This window comes from Euleptes europaea, chromosome 4 (genome assembly GCF_029931775.1).
Source record: "Euleptes europaea isolate rEulEur1 chromosome 4, rEulEur1.hap1, whole genome shotgun sequence".
NCBI lineage: Eukaryota > Metazoa > Chordata > Lepidosauria > Squamata > Sphaerodactylidae > Euleptes > Euleptes europaea.
In genome coordinates this window covers 58,205,853-58,226,499 of record NC_079315.1, presented here as the reverse complement: position 1 = coordinate 58,226,499, position 20,647 = coordinate 58,205,853, and the positions used below count along the sequence as shown (strand labels likewise).

Below are 20,647 nucleotides of genomic sequence, written 5' to 3'. Positions count from 1 at the left end.
TGGGTGTGTCTAAGCCCTTAACTCAATAGAAGTGCAAAATTCACACAAAAGTCATTTCTCTTTGTAGACTTGGATGATTCTTTTCAACCGCAACACAGAACTGGTTCGTGTCTTCACAGCTGCTTCTGAAGTGTTGTTATTCAGTTCTTTCAAGCTAAAGCAGGGAAATCGTCAGGGTCGTCAGGATTTGGAGCGGTGATGTGCATCTAAGGAAAAGGAACACTGCACATTAGGACAGGTTTGCTAGTTAAATGATAGGTGTAGAGAGGGGGTACTGAGGCACACATCAAGATGGCCTTGTCCAATCACCATTTCTGCTCCGGCACTGCAACCAGAGCCCTGGGGAAAAACTAGACACAGCTGGAAGTAGCCATGTGAATTTACTCACATTTGCCTGTTTTCATGCAGATGGGGAAAAAAACCAAGTGGGGAGATGGAAACCTTGTGCCACCATACCTGGCTATATTCCATTACTTTAAGCATTTTTCTTCCAGCCTGGTTCTCTTCTGGTATTGAAACCAGATGAGGAAAAAAATGTTTTACAGCGGAGTAAGGCAAAATGAGGGGGAGCTGGGAGAAAGGATTTAACTACACTCATCGGTATATTCCATTTGTTTAAAAATGGAAGTCCTTACCCACCCTCTACTTTACAGAAGCACAGGCAGACCTGTGAATTATACAAGGAGTCACACCCTGCCCCACCAGCAAGAGCCATGAGGAAAGGCACAATATAATATAATGTATATATATATATATATATATATATATAATTTCCTAGTGTGTGTGGGTGTATATATATATTAATTATAATAAAATAAACACTTCTAGTTTGGCCCTTAGCCCAAATATTTACTTTATACCTCTACTGGAAAGTATATTGTCTGTAACAGTACAAAGATAACTTCAGTAGACTTCTTAAGCATGTCAGTTTTCCTCTGAACAGGCAATTCGTTTAGATTTAAGCTTTAAAAAGTTCAAGTGAAGTCTGAAAATTTGCAGCAACTGTGTTGTAAAGTAAACTGAACATTGGATTGGAGCTAAGCTGATAGTCACCCCATTCAGCCCTGAGACTGACTGGGGGCTTGTTTTGTCAGTTCTAGTCCCCCACACTGCTTTATTGGCTGATTTCCGAATGCATTTTTGTGCCTTCAGTTTTCACTATGGTATGATTTTTTTTCCTGGTTCTTTTGAGACCAGCTTCACCCCAATCTTTTCTCAGAAGCCGATTCTCAGTTGGCTATTTCCTAGTATATAATGTTTCTATCGGTTTTCCTCCAACCCACTTTTAAACGATTGGACTGTCACACAAACACACATGAAGCTGCCCCTATACTGAATCAGACCATTGGTCCATCAAGATCAGTATTGTCTACTGGCAGAGCAATCCTCAAGAGGGGGGCCGAATGCCCTTGGGAGCCAGCGTAACCCCTGCACCGGTATTAGTGCCACTTGCACCAGCTAAGTGGGCACTAATGCCGGTGCAGGGCAACTTAAGCCGGCTCCAGGAAGCAGCATGAGGCTCCAGCGCTGCCTCCCTGGCAGTGTTTTCCCGGTGCAATGGCTTGTGCCGGCGCCGAAGGAGGCATTCTCCCTTAGTCCTTTTGCCCCCTCTTGCAGGAGTTTCACAGGGCTTGGGGAGAGAGTAATTTAATTCCCTGTGTCGCTGCAAGCCCCTCCAATTGTTAAACCACTCCCTCCCAACAGTTTTTTTAAAGGCCTTAAAATATGTCACTGTGGTGTTGTAATGATAGTTTAAGCAGGTCCTCTGAATTGCCCACTTTCATTTTTTTTAAGTGTCTAGCCACTTCCCTCACCAAGATATAAGGGAAAGGCATATCTCCATAAGAGAAGAGGATATTTATCTTTTTTAAAACAAAAGCTGGGAATTCATATCACTATTTAAAAATCTTTTTTTAAAAAAAGGGGTGTGCTAGAGGTTTATCTTTTTTAAAATGAAAGCTGGGAATTCATATCGCTTTTAAAAACCTTTAAAAAAAATAAGGTGTGTGTGTGACACCACTGATGACAACAGCATCCTCCTTTGAAAATCCTCATTACTTAAGCCACATGCGGAAGAAAATAAACTGACTCCACAACTGTAAAAATGCACAGGGAGGGCAGAGAAGTGGAATAACCCTGCCCGAATTGATTCCAATGCTTGTGGATCAACTCCCAAGAAAATCAGGAATAACTCAAGTGTGCAGAAAAGTTTTGGATGACCTTGGATCAGTCATTCTCTGAAGTTGTGAGAATAAAGATGAGAAATGTGTGCATATCATCCTGTGCTCCCTTTGAGGCAGAATGGAAACAGACTAACATACCTCATTAATTTAATCCAAATTCATCTTATTTTCCCGGCTGCTTATTTCCCAACCAATGGCACAGCCTGAACAGAACCATTACCTCCTTGCCCAAGTATCAGCCATGGGCACATAAGTTCATTTAAAATATTGTATCCCAGGAGTTTCAAGGCAGACTACTTTACTCCTCACTACCAGCCACCCAGTCTCCACCAACCACAGTCTTTGTGCCAACAGTCAAACATTTTGGTTATCTAGACATTCCAGGACCTCTCAGAGCTCAGCAGATGGCTAGAGGGTCTCAGCCTGAACAACCAGCCTGTGTTGTACTTCCAGTTGTCACCCTTTGGGGCGGCAGGGAGAATGCAACTTCAGCAAGTGTATACTTGAGTCTGCTTCAGTTGCCCCGACCACAGTAAGCGTCCTAAGCCTTCCTCCCATCTGAATTTCGGTGGGTGGCAGGACAGAGCGGCACTTAACCCTGCCGTAATAAGTAGCATTACCGTCACTTCTGGCCTGGGCCCCAAGTCCTCTACTCTCCGGACACGCCCTCGGCCTCCTCGAGCTCCTCTGGCTCCACGCCCAGGTCGGGGCAGGTTTCCAAAATTAATGTCCAGCTGAGAAGTGATGTCATTGGCTGCTTTGCGGAAAAAGTGGGTGTCATCCTCAAAATCCTCCTTCAGCACCTAGAAAGGAATTCATCTCCATTAAACATACAACCTAGACAGTCTGTTCAGACAAAGAAATGTCAAGGGCATCTTAAAAATAAGCTGTCAAAAGGCAGTGGAAAATGAGTGATCTTTCAGAACTTTAACAGCTTATCACTGACTTGCCAGCACTGGATAAGTTGTTCTCTGAAGGACACCCAAGTCACTAACTAAAAGTCTTCCAAGTGAGCAGGCTCACTGAATTGCCTTCTCCGTTGTACAGAGATGACACAAAACACACGTTGATTTGCCTTCAAAGCTTTATTCACCAGATGTTTCTCCTTTGTGAAAGTAGTAGCCACCACACTATCCTAAGTACTATGCCCAGCTGTTAAAACATTAAGAAATTCTGAGCTACTCTCTGAACAATCCCCAAGTGTACATTGATTTAAGCTTTTTTTAAAGGCCTGTTTTTATTAATACCCCTTCTTTGACACACTCGTGTGCTCCAAGACTTCACAATAAAAACAGCACTTCAAACACAAGATAAAAAACAGCTTAAATCAAAGTACTGCAGCTTACCTGGGTTGTGGAGGATGCTGCTTGGCTCCCAGGAGCTTAAGCTCCCTTTCAAAGAGGGAGACTTAGGTGCTTTTGACAAGTTTATCCTTATGCCTCCTCCTCTTGCTCATTCCTCACTGCAGCTATGTCAGTGAAGTGAGAAATTTAATTTTTCTTCAGAGCCAGTGATTATGCTTCAGAAAGACTATATACTTATGATGGCAAGATTTATATTGAACAACCTAAGCAACAAATTACATAAATGTATTAGTCACTTGCCTGCAAGATCACATTCAATGTGATGGACGAGATTTTAAAAAACAGGCCAACTAGAAAGACTCCTATACTGATATGCTGTAAAACCTTAGCACATCAGCCTGTACATGAGCCAGCAGTTAATTGGAGTGTCTTTTGATATAAAAATGTCATAACCTCCCAAAAGGAATCTACAGCAAAGATGCTAGGCAGAGAATTTAAAGGAGAAGGGACCTCCCTGGGTAGCCTCGCTTTAGAAGAAGAGTTGATTTTTATAGGCCTACTTTCTCTACCTCTTAAGGCAGAATCAAACTGGCTTACAATCACCTTCCTTTCCCCTCCCCACAACAGACACCCTTTGAGGTAGGGGGGGCTGACAGGGTTCTGTGACTAGCCCAAGGTCACCCAGCTGGCTTCATGTGGAAGAGTTGGGAAACAAATCTGGTTCACCAGATTAGCGTCTGTTGCTCATGTGGAGGAGTGGGGAATCAAACCTGGTTCTCCAGATCAGAGTACACCACTCCAAACCACCGCTCTTAACCACCACACCATGCTGGCTCTCAAGCTCATGAGTGAAAAGTGGAACACAGGAGGGCCACATCTTGCCTGTCTCAAATATCCTTCAAAAGATATGGGGAAATATCCTTCAAAGAAGCTTTATTTAAGTCACTCCTCCAGTGGCTGACTATAGCAGGTAAGAGCTAACAGACACACTCATCTATTAGAGCTGTGACACTCAGAAGCTTGGGAGTGCCATGGGCTTTGACATGCTACCTGTGACCCTTTGGGGAACCTCCCCCAATGTTTCAGGAAAGTGGGTTGTCTAATGAGGACCGTGGCTGGCAGGCCATTCCCAAGTTGGAACAGCTGCTGCAGAAGGAAGGGTAAGTGGCAAGCTTCCCTGGGGTAAAGGGCTCTTGCCAGGAATAGAAGTCAATATGGCTGTTTTGGTTGGTGGCAACAGTGAACTCCATGAGCCACAGAGCACCCTTGTTTTAGTATTTTAGGCAAACCACAGTAGTTACCAACATGCAAGGTAACTGGCAGGCCAAAGTTTCAACAAACAAACACTCCAGTACAGTGAGAACTGATGTGACCAACTCCTGAGAGACCACAGTACTATGCTTTTATCCTGCCAATAGATTCTAGGGGGAAACTGCATTAGGAATCAGAATGAGATTTTAAAACAGAGGCTATAAGAAACACATCCAATTGAACCACTCATTTTCAATAACTGCAGCAAATCAAAAAAGAACAGTAAAGAACATTCTATTTGTTCCTTCAAATCGAACTTCAGAACTGAAACAGCAGCCTGGTTGCTCTACACCAAAACAGGGCCTGGAAATGGAAAGGCTCAAGTGTGCTTTTCTGTCTATTCAGAATATTCTTTAGCATTGGATTTAGTAACACAAAGCCATACGTTCTAGCATTGGGTTGAAAGGGTGAACACTGAATGCTTACATCATCATCTCTGTATTTTGATTTGTGAATTACCACTGCTTTGGAAGGAACAACGGTTTCAGGCTTCCGGATGTTGAATTCAGGCTTGGGTCGGTTTTGTTCCTGGAGATTTTTCCATTCATCCAATGTCATCTCTTGAACTACTTCTTCCACAGGCTCCCCTTCAGCAACTCTAAAGGTTTACAGTGGTAAAGTTAAAAGCATTCTTCTGTGAAATGCCAGGAAAAAGAAAGGCAGGATGCGAAGTCTCATTGCAGGCAGCTACACAGGTGTGTGTAAAGTACCTCTCAGCAGTGTGTGCTGAGGTAAATATCACTTCCATACTAAAAAAAGGAATTAAGGAGAATAAGCCACTGTACTGATTGTCTGGCTGAGTATTAATGCTATTGCTAGTCTCGTAGTTTTGATAGCTGACCTTGATAGGAAAACTATAGGTCAAGAAACAAGGTTTTGGTATTGAACATTGGTTTATATTAAGATTATTAGTTTATATTAAATATTATTAGTTTGTGTTAAGAAAAACCAATTAATCTGTAGCTTATTAATCTATAACTTAGAAGCCATTCTAAGTGAAGACCTGACTTTTAGCTCCAATTAGGACTCTGACCTAAAGGGTCATAAGAAATTGCATTGCCAACAGTTAATCACCCACAGCACACCAGATGCCCAAAATTTATGTTTATAATAGCAAGGCCGTTCAAACAGGCGACAAATTGTCTGCTCACGTAAAGGAGGGATTGTTTTGGTACATTGATGGATGGACAGGACAATCAGATATCAGACTTGGACACTGAAAGAATTATTATGGAACAAGATATTTCTAAACAATCTAGTCACAATTTGTGGAAACTCATTTCCTAAAGAATGTGACAGGGAGGGGTCATTTGAGACCCTCTCCTCACGGTCCAGCCCATAAAAGGCTGATCCAAGTATCCAGTCTTTGTCCTTCCATGGAGAGATCACAGACCCATTTGAATGGTTGTCTCTCTCTCTGGAAGTGACCCAGAGGCCTCTGTAACTGTTTGCCAGTATGTGTACGTTTGTTAAGTGCTGTCATATATATTCAGTTAAATATTGTTTTCTCCTTTGCTTCATATTCTTTTTGTAAGTTCAATAAAACTGTTTGGTTTACTGTTCATATGGTTTGAATGCTGTTTAAGAGTGACTGTGTAAGAGTGCTTCCCTGTATGCAAGGTATGCAAGATCCTATCCAGATCTCTCTGGGTTGCTTTTTGGTAAGTGAAACTGGCAGGGAAAACCATGCAAAACGAACTACAAGGGGGGGGGGGGGACAAACGACAAGAAATTTTCTCCTGATACATACATTTTCTAAGCAGATGTATGAAGTTACTTGAGCAAGTGTGGATTGGGGAGAACATGACCATTTTATAAATGGAGTAATAACTCTACTGCCAACTGTACAATGGAATTAGCTAACTGCAAAAGCGCTCTAGTCAAACTTTGCATTAAGCAGCAATCATGAATACAGGGGGGGAAACTTCCTTCTAGGGCTCCCATTGTTCAAGGAAATTATTGCTGTTAGCTGGAATGCAAACCTCTTAAGCTAGCAGCAGTGGGGAGGAGGTAACTCACCACTATTAATTCACACCACAGAAGGTTTATTAGCCGAAGTAAAAAAATATGTCCCAGAAAATTCTTCCTGTGCATCACTACTGCCCCACCATCTCAAGAAACGTTAATCATTTCACACAGAGCTGCATGACAAGAAAGTTAAACAACGTGACTGAAGTAGCATAGAATGGCCACAATGCAACACTTATCAATATCAAAATATATATTCAACGTACATTCTTAATCTATCAACAATCCACTTCAACAAACGGGTATCCGACAGGAACGCTGACTACTGCACCTTTGTAAGCTGAATGCTACATTATATCAAATGTGCTACAGATGTACCTGCAGCATGGAGCTAATAAAATGGCAAGAAACACAAGGAAACTGATTAAGTACTTAGTACGAGACGGCTTGAGTGCCTCTGGAGGATTTTGTCCAGTTTTCGGCTGGAATATAGTGCTGCACTCTTTGTGCATCTTGGAACTGTCTCTACTTTAGGCTGCAAGCCATAATTGGGACACTTTTGGCTGTAATATTGAGGTGCAATATTTATACCTACCATTACTATTGCCTATGAACTGTGTTTCAGGCTATGTGCCATAACTGAAACATCTGGATGAAATTGGTTTGTCATTGTTTGTGTGTCTTGTGATATGTATAGGATTATTAGGTGTGCACACTTAGGACAGTAGTGGATTGTTAATACATTAACAGCCCATTCCTGAAAATTTTCACCAAAGTCTTCAGGAGGCGGCATGAGCTTGCCACCAGCATAAGTGCGTGTAATCGCCCCTCCACCGGTGCGGCCACTCCGTGGCACAAGCCACAGCAGAGAGGCCGCACCAGCACAGGCGAGCGTTCCGGGGGGAGGAGCCGCTGGTTAGGTGGCTTCCTATCTCAGTTCGGCCCAGTATGCCGGTGCCGCAGGCGCAGCCTCGCTGTTTCCTATGGGGCGAAAGGCCCCGGTAAAAAAAAAAAAAAAAAAAAAAAGCCGTTTCACGGCTTTTTTATGTTTTATGGCGTACAGGAATTGGCTTAAGAGGAGGCACCACTGCACCTCTTTCCCTGCCGTCCCCGTATGCTGTCATTTCAGGAATGGGCTGTTAGAATGTATATTGAATATATATTTTGATGTTGATAAGTGTTGTCTTGTGGCCATTTTATGCAACTTCAGTCACGTTGTTTCCATTGCATAGGTTGGTGTTTCTTCAGCTTTGTAAGGAACAGTTCTAAAGACAGAATGAGGAGCGCAAGTATTGCAGTATCACCAGTTTGGTGTAGTGATCAGGGTTAACACTACAGCTGGGGACCATCCTGGTTTAAAGCCATGACTGTCATTGTGACAGTGTAACCTCAGGGCCGGTCACATACTTGAAGCCTAACCTACTGCTCAGGCTTGCTAAGATGAGAAAATGGAGGACAGCTCCTTGGAGAAAACGTAGGTTAAAATGATCTTGATTGATCTGACGAATGTATACCATGTTTGACCTTACAAATATATCATACAGTAAAAATAGTATAGTTAATTTTAAAAATGTTGTTAAAACATTTTATGTCATGTTCAAATATTGGTTTTTTTAGATCTCAAGGTTTTCCGAAACAAGATCTGTAAAGAGTTATAGAAGGGGCTACATATTGTGTTTATAAAAGAGTATGTACATTCAAGGAGCAATACCATCTTTTAGAGACTAGTGAAGAGTGCTTAAATCAGGCAAGCGAGTAGGACCCTGTGAAATAAACGCCCTAGAGCTTCTAGCTGAGTAGAGCCCAACCAGCCATGCATAGTGGTCTGTCAGCAGTTTCCAAAATCTAATTTTTGCCATCTGCCCAAAACTGCAAAGAACAATGGAGTTGCACCTGCCAAGTGTGTGACAATTCATTGTCGGTGGGTCATAAGCTGAGCAGGCCTGGCACAGAGTGTTGCAGTTACATTATCCGCTCAGGACCAGCCTGACGGTCAAAACCTTTTTGTCATGCTGCTAAGAATCCATAACACGACCACCACTGTTTAGCAGAACCAATTCCACTGCAATGATTTGGGCACTTTCACACATTTCAATCCACTGTCAAGGTACTTTACAACTGGATTTTACAAAATCCACTTGCAAACCATCACTAAAGTGGGTTGAAAGTTCATTATTCAGTGTGTAAATGCCGTCAGACTGTCTTGGTGACAAGCATGATACTAGAATAAAATTTCTAGATGTAAAGACACATTGCAGTGGAGCCTTCCTCCAACAGAAGACTCATCTAAATGGGAGGAAGGCTTCAAATTTTGCTCAGTGGAGTCAGTAGGATCCACCCCATTTTCTACTGGTGACCTAAAGAAGACCATCAACACGATCAAGGTATTCAAGCCAAGTTCATACTTGGTTGGAGATTCGTCCTCTGGTGCTCCTGGATGCTCTTCTTGTTCTGCAGTCTCTTCCATAGGAGCAGTCTGATCCATCTCACTGCAGAAGACATTTAATACACCTGATAACATCCATTTAAACTGAAGGCTACACTTTGTTAAAGTTCTGAATATTGTACTTCTGCAATTTTCGCCTCTCATAAAAGTGGCTCAACGAGCAGTCTGTTGTGGTATGTCAGGAACAGCACAGTTGTGTAACGGAGTCTTCAAAAACCCAATTAAAAAATCTCAAAAGACTGCTATCTAAACTGTGGTGCAGCCAGCTTGCATATACTAACATTGCGATCATATACTCCATGCCAGTATTACTTATGCCTTTCTGCTTTATTATATCTAGCAGAGCTAGAAATAAAACTAGCGTTCCAACATTAGCATAATTGCTCCCCACAAGGAACACATACAAACTGGCAATTGAAGAAAAAGTAAAGTAAGATTAAAGAGGAAAACTGCCATCTTAAAATAGCTTCCCTGTCATGTTATATGGAGATCTTTTCTGCCATGAAAGACAGGGCAAGTGGCTATAGATAAACCTTTTTTTAAAGTTGGCTTTTGTTGTTCTGAGATAAGTACTAAACACAACTCTAAATAAAAACGTCAGAATAGTGGTTTCCAACCCACGGTTCGGGACCCTCAATGGGTTCTAGTCCCACCTTCTGGTTTGTGATCCCGTGTAGCTGCCCTTTTTTACTATATTTTAGAAGGCCCACGCTGATAGTGCCATTCATAGAAACGAAAAGTTTTATGCTTCCTGCCTCTTTGCTTACAGAAGCAGCAGGATGGCGAAGCACGGGGGGGGGGTCACTCAGTTGGGCACAAGATTCTTCCAGGGCTCCAAAAACTCTGCCTCTCACATGACTCGAATGTTATAGAACTTCCTATCACATGTTTTCTGCCTAGTAGTTTCATGATTAGCAGGTATCACATCAGGATAAATTGGAACACAGTTATTTTAGTGACCTTGCTATTACACAAGCTACTGGATCATTCTGCAAAAAGGACAGAGTAGCTTAAACCTGTATAAAGTATACAGAAGCTACAGACTATAAACCTGGAAAACCAAGCCAAAAGGACACAAACTGATACTCTTCCTTTAATTTAACATTTACAAGGTAATCATATTGCTTAATCAGATCTTGGTAAAGAACTAGGAGAGACATCTGTGCAGAGAAAATATATTAAAATACAACTGTCTCAATTCTGCCAATTTCTCGACAGAACTTCTAGATTACAACAACTCTCTATGAATATTTTTGTTGCATGTCACATCTCACTTGGGAAAGTGGAACAAAAAACTTAAATAGAATCAAAAGCATCTCAGCACGCTGGTCAAAGTGTCCAAAAGAAATGCACAGATATGCTCCTAGGAAAACCCACTGCATTGTAAATGTAAATTACTTATTTTGCTCAACATGCAGCTTGATATTCCTTCCTATGTCAACTCTAAAATACCTGGTTTACTTCTAAAAGCCAGCAACAATGTGGCAGTTGTGATATCTACTAGGGGTGCAACAGGGAACCCCAAAAACAGCTTGGCTAAAGCTACCATCTCTTCTGTAGTGAACTTGTTGACCATACCAATGATACATAAACAAGGCCACACATGACCAGACCCACAGCATATTGCTGGATGACTAGAAGAATGCCTCTGAGCAATTTACATTGTCTGTGAATGAGGCTTACAACAGAATGTGACCACAGCAAGCTTAGGGACAAAAAGGAAACTCAAAAACTGAAGAACTTCTAATAGACAAAGCATGAAGAATATAATTTGACTCAAACTGACTACAACATACATTAAAATCAGATTATATACCTCAGATCATCTTTCACTGCTCCCCAGTTGCGAGCACCACTTCCACCCTTTTTGTCTTCTGCTCGGATTCCTCTAGAGACAAAAACAGTATTTTTAGCTTCCTCTCCTTGCAATTACAAACCTTTGTACCTACAGCAGCTACGTGAATGCAAGTTCTGCAGTTGCTTTAACCCCGATGGCTTATAAAATAATAGTTTTATTGCATTTTTATAATGTTTTAATTATACTGTAAGCCACCGTGAGTTCCACAAGGGAAAAAGGCAGCTAACAAAAATGTTTTCAATAAATACAATACTTTCAGAATATCAGATCATGAGTATACAAAAGCACTTACGTTTTATCACTCCCGCTCTGCCGTTCAAATTCCCGTTTCCCTCTCTGGTCAAAGCCATTGAAAGTCCTGTTCATTCCACCACCTCTTCCTCTGCCTCGCATTCCACCTCTTCCTCCCCCTCGGCCTCTCATTGGCCTTTCCCGATCAAGCCGTTCTAATGGTCTAAAGGATAATATTCTTAGTTTGGTCCAGTGTATTTTAAATAGCATACCTACAAAAATGCACTGAATATGCAAACACCAGACTTGACAACTTACATAGTCCTTAATTGTATACTTTCCCTGAAAAGTTTACAAAACAAATCAAAGCTATGATTACATTGCTTTAGTCCAACGAACAGTAATCAAGCTTAATTCTGCTGTTGCGATCTGTAATAGCAGAAGTGAAACTCATTTTGAAGATTTATTCCAAAGGCTGCAACCTAATTTTTGAAAACTTCTCTAAAGGGCAGCCAAAGGTTCAACAATGTGATTGGACACCGCCCTTCATCCAAGTGGTGGATGCTAATCTCAGTTCCAAATTACTGTTAAAATAGAAGCTCGATTGATGGCTAGGCTCCACCTAAGAGATGCTGGGCCACCATGCAAGCTATTATGTCCACACAACACACACTGTATGGACTCAGCAATCGGATGCCACCATGAAAAGGTTAAACTGTTTCACGTGTTAATGTTCTTACACACTGATGATAAAGCAGCAACATGATTTTACACTTCATCTTATTTCAAGAGAACAGTCAAACGTACAGACACATTCACAACATTAAGCCAAACATATCTGATGCACGAAAGGTACAATGGTATCTATAATCTTGTCATAAGCACTGGAGATCCCTAACTAAATACAGAAGGGACATAAGACATTTTTGGTCAAAATCATGACTCTGGTGACCATCTCTGGGAGCTCTATACTGTAGCTTCCAAAAGGCACCCCCTGAAAACTCTTCAAAAGAAAAAAGCCATATGCCTTCAACACTTGCCTGTCTAGTGTAAATTCTGCTTGCCTTTCCATTTCATGAGGACGGTATTCCCTGAAAGAAGGTCTCCATTCAGCTTTATCTTGCTTTATCTCGGTACCTCTATTGTCATTCCATCCCTGCTGTTCTCCTCTTTTTGGAGCTCGTTTTTGGCCTGTGGTAACACAAAACTAATTGTTTAAATGAGTAGCAAAAACAATCTTAAAGTAAAATAATAAATTACGACAATACAACGATATTTGTTGCTCTCCATTTCCACCCTTGCAGAAATTTCTGCAAAGTTACCAACATGAGTGAAAAGGGCAGGCAGACAGAACTGGCAACAATCTCAATGGTAGAGTACATGTTTTTATGCATAGTTCATGTATATCAGTGACCTCACTTGACACATGGAAAGGAGGCCTTTGAGAAATCCAATCAAGAGTTCAACAGCTTCTACCTAAAAGTGAGTCCACTTTTCTACACAGGAGGACATCTCCTATAACTATCTGGACTGGACCGTGTCCAGCTTACCTCCATCCAGGGGCTCATTCATCTATATATCATGGCAGAAGAGTACTGCTGAAACTTTTACATTGACTATACTGGACTCTCTACATAAGAGAATGCAAGAGAATGAACAGAGGCATCCCATACATTAAAATGGAATATTTTTTAAAAAATGGGCAAGCATTTTTAGCTCTGACTAAAAGCAGCACAATGAAACCCACCAAGTTACAATTGTATCACTAAAGTTTCAGTATTCTAACACCCACCACCCCATACACCTTAGCTGTAGTCAGATGCTGCCCACAGGAACTTAGAAAATTCAAAAAATACAAAGGTTACCTAATCAGTAGTTCCACCCACTACTATTCAGAAGCAACAATCACAATTGTCTGAGGGCAATATAAAGTGAACACTGGAGTCACACAGAGCGCCTAGTCTAGCCTGTCCCAACTGAGACACCCAAGAGCCACCTTGAAAACTTCCACCTCAGAAAAGGCAAACTGCCAAAATGCTAACTATGCCCAAGTACAGGGAAGTAATTTTTTAAAGCAACATTGTGAAGAGTGGAAGCAACTGGGGAAGGCTTCAGAAGGCCTAAGCAAATATTTTACCCCATGCTAAAATACCCTATGTAGGATGTACAACAAAGTCATGACATCTGGAATGCAGTCAGAGCAACGGCCTTTCACCAAACGTATACTGAGCGAGCGAGCAGGTGTGAGCAACAGGCTCCAGTTTGGGGTCCCCATTAATCCCTTTCCCCAGGGCAGTAAAAATCCTGCACCACTTTTCAAACAATATTGAGCACTCTTTTTCCTACACAGAATTACTCTAAATTTATCAAAAGATAATCCAACCAAAATAGCATCAGGAAGTCAGTATCTATGTATGTTACTAATGAGAACACTAAAATCCGAAGATGTCCTTTCTGTGGCCACAGAGGGAATATATTTACAGCCAACATTGTCATCTCTGGTTTCTTCTTCCAAGCGAAAGGCAATGGCCTTCCCATGTCTAGACAAACAAGGTGGAAAGCCAGCACTAGCTTGCAACTGGACCATATTACTGTATATTTCTTGCCATGGCCTTCTTACCTCATTGTTCACAATCTTCTCCTTCCACGAGCATATTAAATTTCCCAACTAAGCACACATCTGATAAAATATGCTCCATTTCACTAGAGAAGCCACAAGACAACTCCTTTTTGCTTTTCCAAAAAGCAGGCTTGGCTTAGCCTACCCTTCTAGAATTGGGCTCACTGGGTCCTTAGGTATTTCAGCTGCTGCTTACTTCCTCAATTCTAGTAATTATGTAATTGTCTTACATGGTTATTAGAATCCCTATGTACTACAGACTAACAATGCTTGAACACCTGAGAGTTCAGATCACTTCCTGTTCACCAGTGGTGACCAGGCAGCTAATTAAATCAATGGCTTTTCCCAAACTGTTCTTGTGTACTCACTGGAACAGAATACTTTCACCCATCAGCAGCTGACTCTTGGCTGAAGGGGGATCAACTGTTAGATGGCTTCTGATCGCCTGTTGAGAAAATTTTGCTCTGTACCAAGCAATGGGTTTTTTTGGGGGGGGGGGGAATCGGGTTCTTCTGCTCTCATATTGTGGAAACTTGGCTGCCTCTCCCTCCCTCCTCCAGCAAATCTCCCTTTTCCAGGGAGAAAATCTCCAAGCTGTTGACTTAGGCTGCAGAGAAAAGGAGAATAGAGCTCTTTTCCCCCTCTCCCTTTTGCAACTTCACTGTGCAGCTATTTTGCTGAGATGGGGTGATGTGGGGGTGGATCAGAATCTGACTCCCAGCTGATCATGCAGCTGCAAACTTGTTCCACCGCTATTCAAGTTGCTCAATTAAATAGAACACATCCATGATTAAGCTTACTGTCTGATTGTGAGTGTTGAACAAAGTTTGATGGCATAAAAGACTCAGCAAGAAATCTGTAGCATCTCTACCGTAGACCTACATGTCCTAAATCATTTTAACTGCTTCAGATTACTCCTGTAGCATGTGGGGGGGATGTTACCCTATACCTGAAAATATGCACATCAGACCATGCTAACAGGAGGAAACATGCTTCTCTCTTTAAAATGATATAAATTCTCAATTCAGAGAAGTCCATTGAGATAACTACAAAGACTCACAGCAAGAAACTACTGATCTGATTTTAAAACCTTGATAACAGCCCTTTGAAGGATATAATAAATGTTCAAGTGGCATGGGATTCATGTTGTTAATATTGTCCACAGTTAGTATAATATCTGTAAAGAGACATATTACTGAACAGCTCAGCATTATTTTTTGTTTTGAAGAGCTGTATGTAGTCTGAAAAAGCAACCTTTTGCATGTGCTGCGTTGCCTCTGGTAAACAAGTCCTGCAAGCATTTGTAACTATTGTTGGAATAAACCCAACATGCTATATTCCATTAAATGCTGTGTTCCATTAAATACACCAATGGGTACAATTTTGTATTAACTAATTTTTGCATAACGATGTTCGTACATTTGAGATCTTGTAACCACTCCATATATCTATGTTACCTCCAAAACATGTTCCCCACCCCAAAATGAAAAGAAAAAAAAAACTTCCCATCTCTAGGCCTCTCTCAAAAGGAATCTGTACTTCTTTTCTTCATTCTCTCCAGCTGTTCCCCATGAGATCACCACACAAATTTAGAGTAGTAAGGACTGCTTGTTTAGGCATTTAAATTTTTCTCCACTTATGTCCCAACTGTCTTGGGAACATAGGTGTGACAAATCATCATACCTATGAAAAGCAATTCATACCATCATGCAACTCAAAATATGCTCTATGATATGGAATTGCTGCTAAGAAGCAGCAGCCACAGATTTCTTCATGGACAAATCCACAGAGGTAGCTAAGTTACACAGCATGAAGATTTTGGACAAGTGCACTAGGCCAAAATAGGTGTTAAAACTGAAGCATCTGCAAAAAGAAAACTACATACTAGAGACAGCCAGTAGTAGCAGAACACGCCCTATCTTTACAAGCACATTCAGCATAACTTTGCATACCAAATTAGCAATGGATTTCAAAGTCATGTCTGCTCTGCAGTGATCTCCTAAACAGTGTTCCTGCTCATAGCAATATTCCTGCCAAAGTTTTTGAATCAAGGCGTTTTTGCAAAATTTTACATATGGTTTAGGTTTACATACTGTGTTTTACTATTAATATTGCCAGCATGTATAGTGCTAAAGAGTGGTGGACTCTAATCAGGAGAACAAGGGCTGTTACCGCACTAGTATTCCCAGCGATGTATTAAGAGTTTGGAAATGTTATAAAAAATACTGTTCGCACTTTGTTTGGCCTCTTTAGCTGTGAAGACGTCTTCCAACTATTTTTTAACCGTGGCATCCAAAAACCCCTTTAAAAGCAATGTTTTTTATAACATTTCCAAACTCTTGATAAATTGCTGGGAATACCTAGTGCAGTAACAGCCCAGGTTTGATTCCCCACTCCTCTGCATGAAGCCTGCTGGGTGACTTTTGGCCAGTCACAATTCTCTCAGAACTCTCTCAGCCCACATGGTGGCAGGCAATGGCAAACCACCTCCAAACGTCTCTAGCCTTGAAAACCCTACAGGGTCCCCATACGTCAGCTGTGACTTGATGGCACGCAGTCTTCTCGAAATGCAACATTCCCAAGTTTTGATAACTGGGCACAGATTTTTCCCCCCACGCTGGAAACATATCACTCAAACTTATAGCTCTGGGAACTGCTCGGGAAAATATAAATACATCGGTAACTTCCCTACAACTGCAGAAGCGATCGTTTAATCTCTGCTGGCATGCTATATTCCCTTTTGCCCAATCACCAGGCCTGAGAAATGCACCAACATTGGGTGGGCAATTATTTTGTTTCTGACATTCCCCCATGCCTGTCAGTTAATCTCAGTGTACCCTTTACTCCTTCCCTTAGCATGATGTCACTGTTTCCACTATTTGAGAGAAAGGAAGAATGGGCACACCATAGGCCCTCCTTACGCTCAAGGATACTCCTTCTATACAGTGTCTTAATTTTATAAAGCACACTTCAACCTCAGTTGCTCTTGTACATAATTCGACAGTCACCTCCTTAGTGCTGGCTTTTACATAAAGGGAAGTTTCCTGTTTACACAGACAATCAGTGTGGCCTGCAGGAGTATGTGTGAATATAAGAGGTAGACAAGGGAAAGCTTACTCTACCTAGACTTACTTGAATACATGCATTCCAACTCCATTTCAAACTCTCTGGCCTAACAGCATCCAAGAGAGCTGCGGGGAAACCCACACCACAAAGCATTTGTAAGGTCGCTTGCCTAGCATGTTTTGTCAGCTTGGGGAAAACTTTTCTTGCCATTGATGCGAGTAAGCAGAAACAATGGGTGGGGACACAGCAGAGGCACTAACTCCCTCTTGACGCCAGTCTGTTCAAACAGACTGAAAGCACAGAAAAATATGCAGCTATTTTAGTTAGTGAGTTATTAATAATAATAAAAAAGTAAATAAACTTGTTTCTATATCTTATTGTTAATAACTTACAAAACTTTGGACACTTCTGCGGAAGTCAGGTGACGGGTCACTTTTTAAGGTGGGTGGAGGGTCAAAAGGGTATTTTTGCTTTGTTGAACTTTATAACTTTGTATAATTATAACTGATACTCTCTTGTATTTTCTTTTTTTGTTATTATTGTATTTGTTTGTTTTGTTTTATATTATAAAAATAATTTTTTTTAGAAAACGATGCAGCTTCAACTTTTAGCAGGGCTGTTAGCCCGCTAGGCTCTGGGGGGGGGGGGGCAGCAGCTGACAAGAAACTCCACCCCCACCCCACCCCACCGCTCGCCTTTACCCAAGCGACGCGGACGCAGGAGGAGACCACGGGCTCGCCCTACGAGGGGTGGACGGGTACGCGACCCCCTTCCTCCATTGGCAGGGCAGAGCTGCGCCCGCTCGCTCGCGGCGTTCTCTTGCAGGGCAGCTCTGCGGACCGCAGGAACGCCAACCCGCAGGAGCGCTGGCACCAGCCTCAAGGACGCAGCCGCCCAGCGATCGGGACTCGCATTGCCGGCTGGCTCCCCCTCCCGCATTCCGCTTCCGAGTTGCATTGCTAAAGCAGATTCCCAGTGGGTCTCGTGTTCGTCTGCCTGCAGTAGTAGAAAAGGGCCAGAGTCCAGTAGCGCCTGCAAGACTATCAAAAATATTTTCTGGCAGGGTAGGAGCTTTCGTGAGCCACAGGTTCACTTCTTCAGATTTCTAAAGCAGATTGCATGTATCTCCCCCCCACGGATAGAAAAAGAACAACTTGAAAGAAAAAAAAATGTCTGCATATTGGGATAAATTGGCAAAAATGGATCTTACAGGTATAGTTAACGAACTATAGATTAATGTGTTTTTAATAAAGGAATATAATAATCGGTTTTTAAAGACTGTCATAACACCGCTCCGGAAGTCCAAGGGTGGAGGGCACAATGGTGGGTGGTGGAGGTTTGGGCACTATATATTTTATAAAGGATAGCATAGAATGCATTTGTTATAGATGTAATAGTGCCCTTTGTGTGATTTTGTATTTTTAATGTATTTTTTGTATTGTATTATGATTTTGTTTTATTATAAAAAGCAATACAAAAATTTAAAAAAAAAAGAAAAATAAATGTGTGCCATCAAGGCGAAAGTAAGCCGGGTTAAGAAAGCGACAGCTCCAACCTACGCAAGTCTACCCGGAGGGGAGTTCTGGCGGCTTCCATGGGCGTTCTTTCCCGGGCGCAATGGGGGGCGGGGTGGTGGAGATCAGATTGACGGGGCAACACTATACGCCTTTATACTGGAGTCAATCCCACTGAACTAAGTGGGACTGATTTGCGAGTAAGTATACTCAGACTGGGTGACTCGGGACCCCCCTCCTCCCCCCGACGCAACGCTTCTCATTCATTCATTCATGCATGCATGCATGCATGCATTCCGGCGCTCCCCAACCCGCATGCGCCACTCGCTTCCCGCCCTGCTCTTCGTACCGAGTGCCGGAGGACTCTCCAGCGGCACGAACGGAGAGCCCTTGCGCTCCTTCTGCGACTCTCTTCTGGCAGCCACGGAGGAGGCGGCGGCGGCGGCGGCTCCGCCCGGGCCGGGCTTCCTACTGGCTGAGAGGGGGGAGGCTTCCTCGCGCTTCTTGCCTTGCTGTTTGCGCTTCTCGGCCTCGCGGAGGATGTCGAAAGGGTCGGACTCGTCGTCTAGCAGCTGGTGGAAGCGGTTGGCGACGGCGCAGCCAAAACTCTCCTGCAGAGTGGCGCCGGCCACGGGGCTGGCCGGCGCGCCCTTCATCATCGCCGTGGCGGCTCCGGCTCCGGCAGCCGCCCTTCCGTGAGCGCGACGGAAAGAAGCAAGCCAGGTTTAGTGCGGCCCGAGCAACCACGCCATGGCCGCTCCCCCGCCCCGTCCGACTGCACTAGCCAATCGACGAGCCGGCACTACCCTCCCCAGGGCTGTGAAAACAACCAATCCACGTCTCTACGTCTAATAGCCATACCCAATAATGCGCCCCGACGATGCTCACAACTACCGGCCAATCCTGGCGCTTAGATCCGCCCCTGCCAACCAATGAAAAGACGGGATTCCCACCGCTCACGCACTTTCCCACGCCGCTGGCCAATGACGTAGAACGTCTGTGGCGTCAGGTGTGCCTATCACGGGAAGCAAAAGCGAGAGGAAAAATACGGATGGACGGGAACAACCTTAGCCCGGCCTTTAAAAAAAAAAGTTCGATCTATTCATTGTTGTTAATTACTTTTCGTAAACAAATTGTTATGAGCCAATGAAAATAGCCACAGTACAATCTACAAGATACTTTTCAAAGTCGCACTGCAGCCAGGAGTATATTTTTGAGTAAGGGTAAGAAGCTGTATAGATTCATGACTGGTCTGATGAAAAGTGGTATTAGCACTGTTTACTTCCTGGTAGACTGAAGTGCAGAATGAACATAACGAGAAAGTGTGGTACTGGATTAAAAATTGTTGAGACCAGGTTTGAATTCCCACTGTGCCTTGAAAGCTTGATGGGTGATCTTGGGCACCTCCCTCACTCTCAGCCTAACCTACCTCAGAGAGTTGTTGTGAAGCTAAAAATGGAAGAGAGGGGAAACAATGTACGCTGCTTGGGGGCCACATTAAGGAGAAAGGCAGGGTAGAAATGAAGTAAATAAGAAATTACACATACTCTTATTTACAATCTGTAAATAAGGTAAGTACTTAACTGCAACTTTGCACCCAGCTCCCCAAATATACAATTAAAAAACTGAAAAATAACATGGAATTGCACTCTGTTTATTACATCTTTGCAATATTTTTATTTTATTTATAGCCCAACTTTCTTACAGAGCCTCAAGGCAAATTGCACTGTATGAAACAATGCAATCAAACACTATGAGACAGCAATACAATAGGACTAGGAATACAAAATTAGAAACAATGCAAAAAAGTATCAAACATGTCAAACAATGCAGAAACCAATTACAAAAGTAGAAAATAATGCAATAAGAATACTTTGCAGCAACCCAAGGGGACTGGAGCCAATCGGGGGGGGGGGCTGAAGAGCAAGACCTCAACAGCGAGGCAAGGTGAATGTGAGGCTAAGCCCTACGCCAGTGTGGGCAGGCACCCTATAGGAAGGGTGTGCTGTTGGTCGTAGAAAGCTGGCTGATACATGTTGCAGCTGTGTGAGGGGAAGGAGTCCTGTTAGGGCTGAGGGCCAACAGCAGAAGATGCTGAGGGCTAGGGAAGAAGGGCAGGGCCAGTCACTGGGCCAGGCACTTAAGG

General features: G+C 42.8%; 1 protein-coding gene across 1 annotated transcript; it reads right to left on the bottom strand.

The window, feature by feature from the left end:
* HABP4 (hyaluronan binding protein 4) lies at positions 1-19,186 on the bottom strand. The gene is made up of 8 exons (XM_056848277.1): positions 18,851-19,186; positions 12,342-12,492; positions 11,363-11,524; positions 11,029-11,100; positions 9,172-9,255; positions 5,225-5,396; positions 2,804-2,986; positions 1-206 (listed from the first exon to the last, which is right to left on the bottom strand). Exons 1-8 carry the CDS (start codon positions 19,158-19,160, stop codon positions 150-152), a joined length of 1,191 nt encoding a protein of 396 aa, XP_056704255.1. The 5' UTR covers positions 19,161-19,186; the 3' UTR covers positions 1-149.
* Between the last annotated feature and the right edge of the window lie 1,461 nt (positions 19,187-20,647).

Bases quoted from the DNA above. Each gene is read 5' to 3' on its own strand.
- HABP4 (XM_056848277.1), bottom strand. From the start codon at position 19,160: ATGATGAAGGGCGCGCCGGCCAGCCCCGTGGCCGGCGCCACTCTGCAG. The intron at 12,493-18,850 runs GTACGAAGAGCA...GTGTTACCACAG, and splicing joins GGAGAGTCCTCCGGCACTCG to GCCAAAAACGAGCTCCAAAA. The intron at 5,397-9,171 runs GTATGAACTTGG...GTAAACCTTTAG, and splicing joins GAGGACGAATCTCCAACCAA to AGTTGCTGAAGGGGAGCCTG.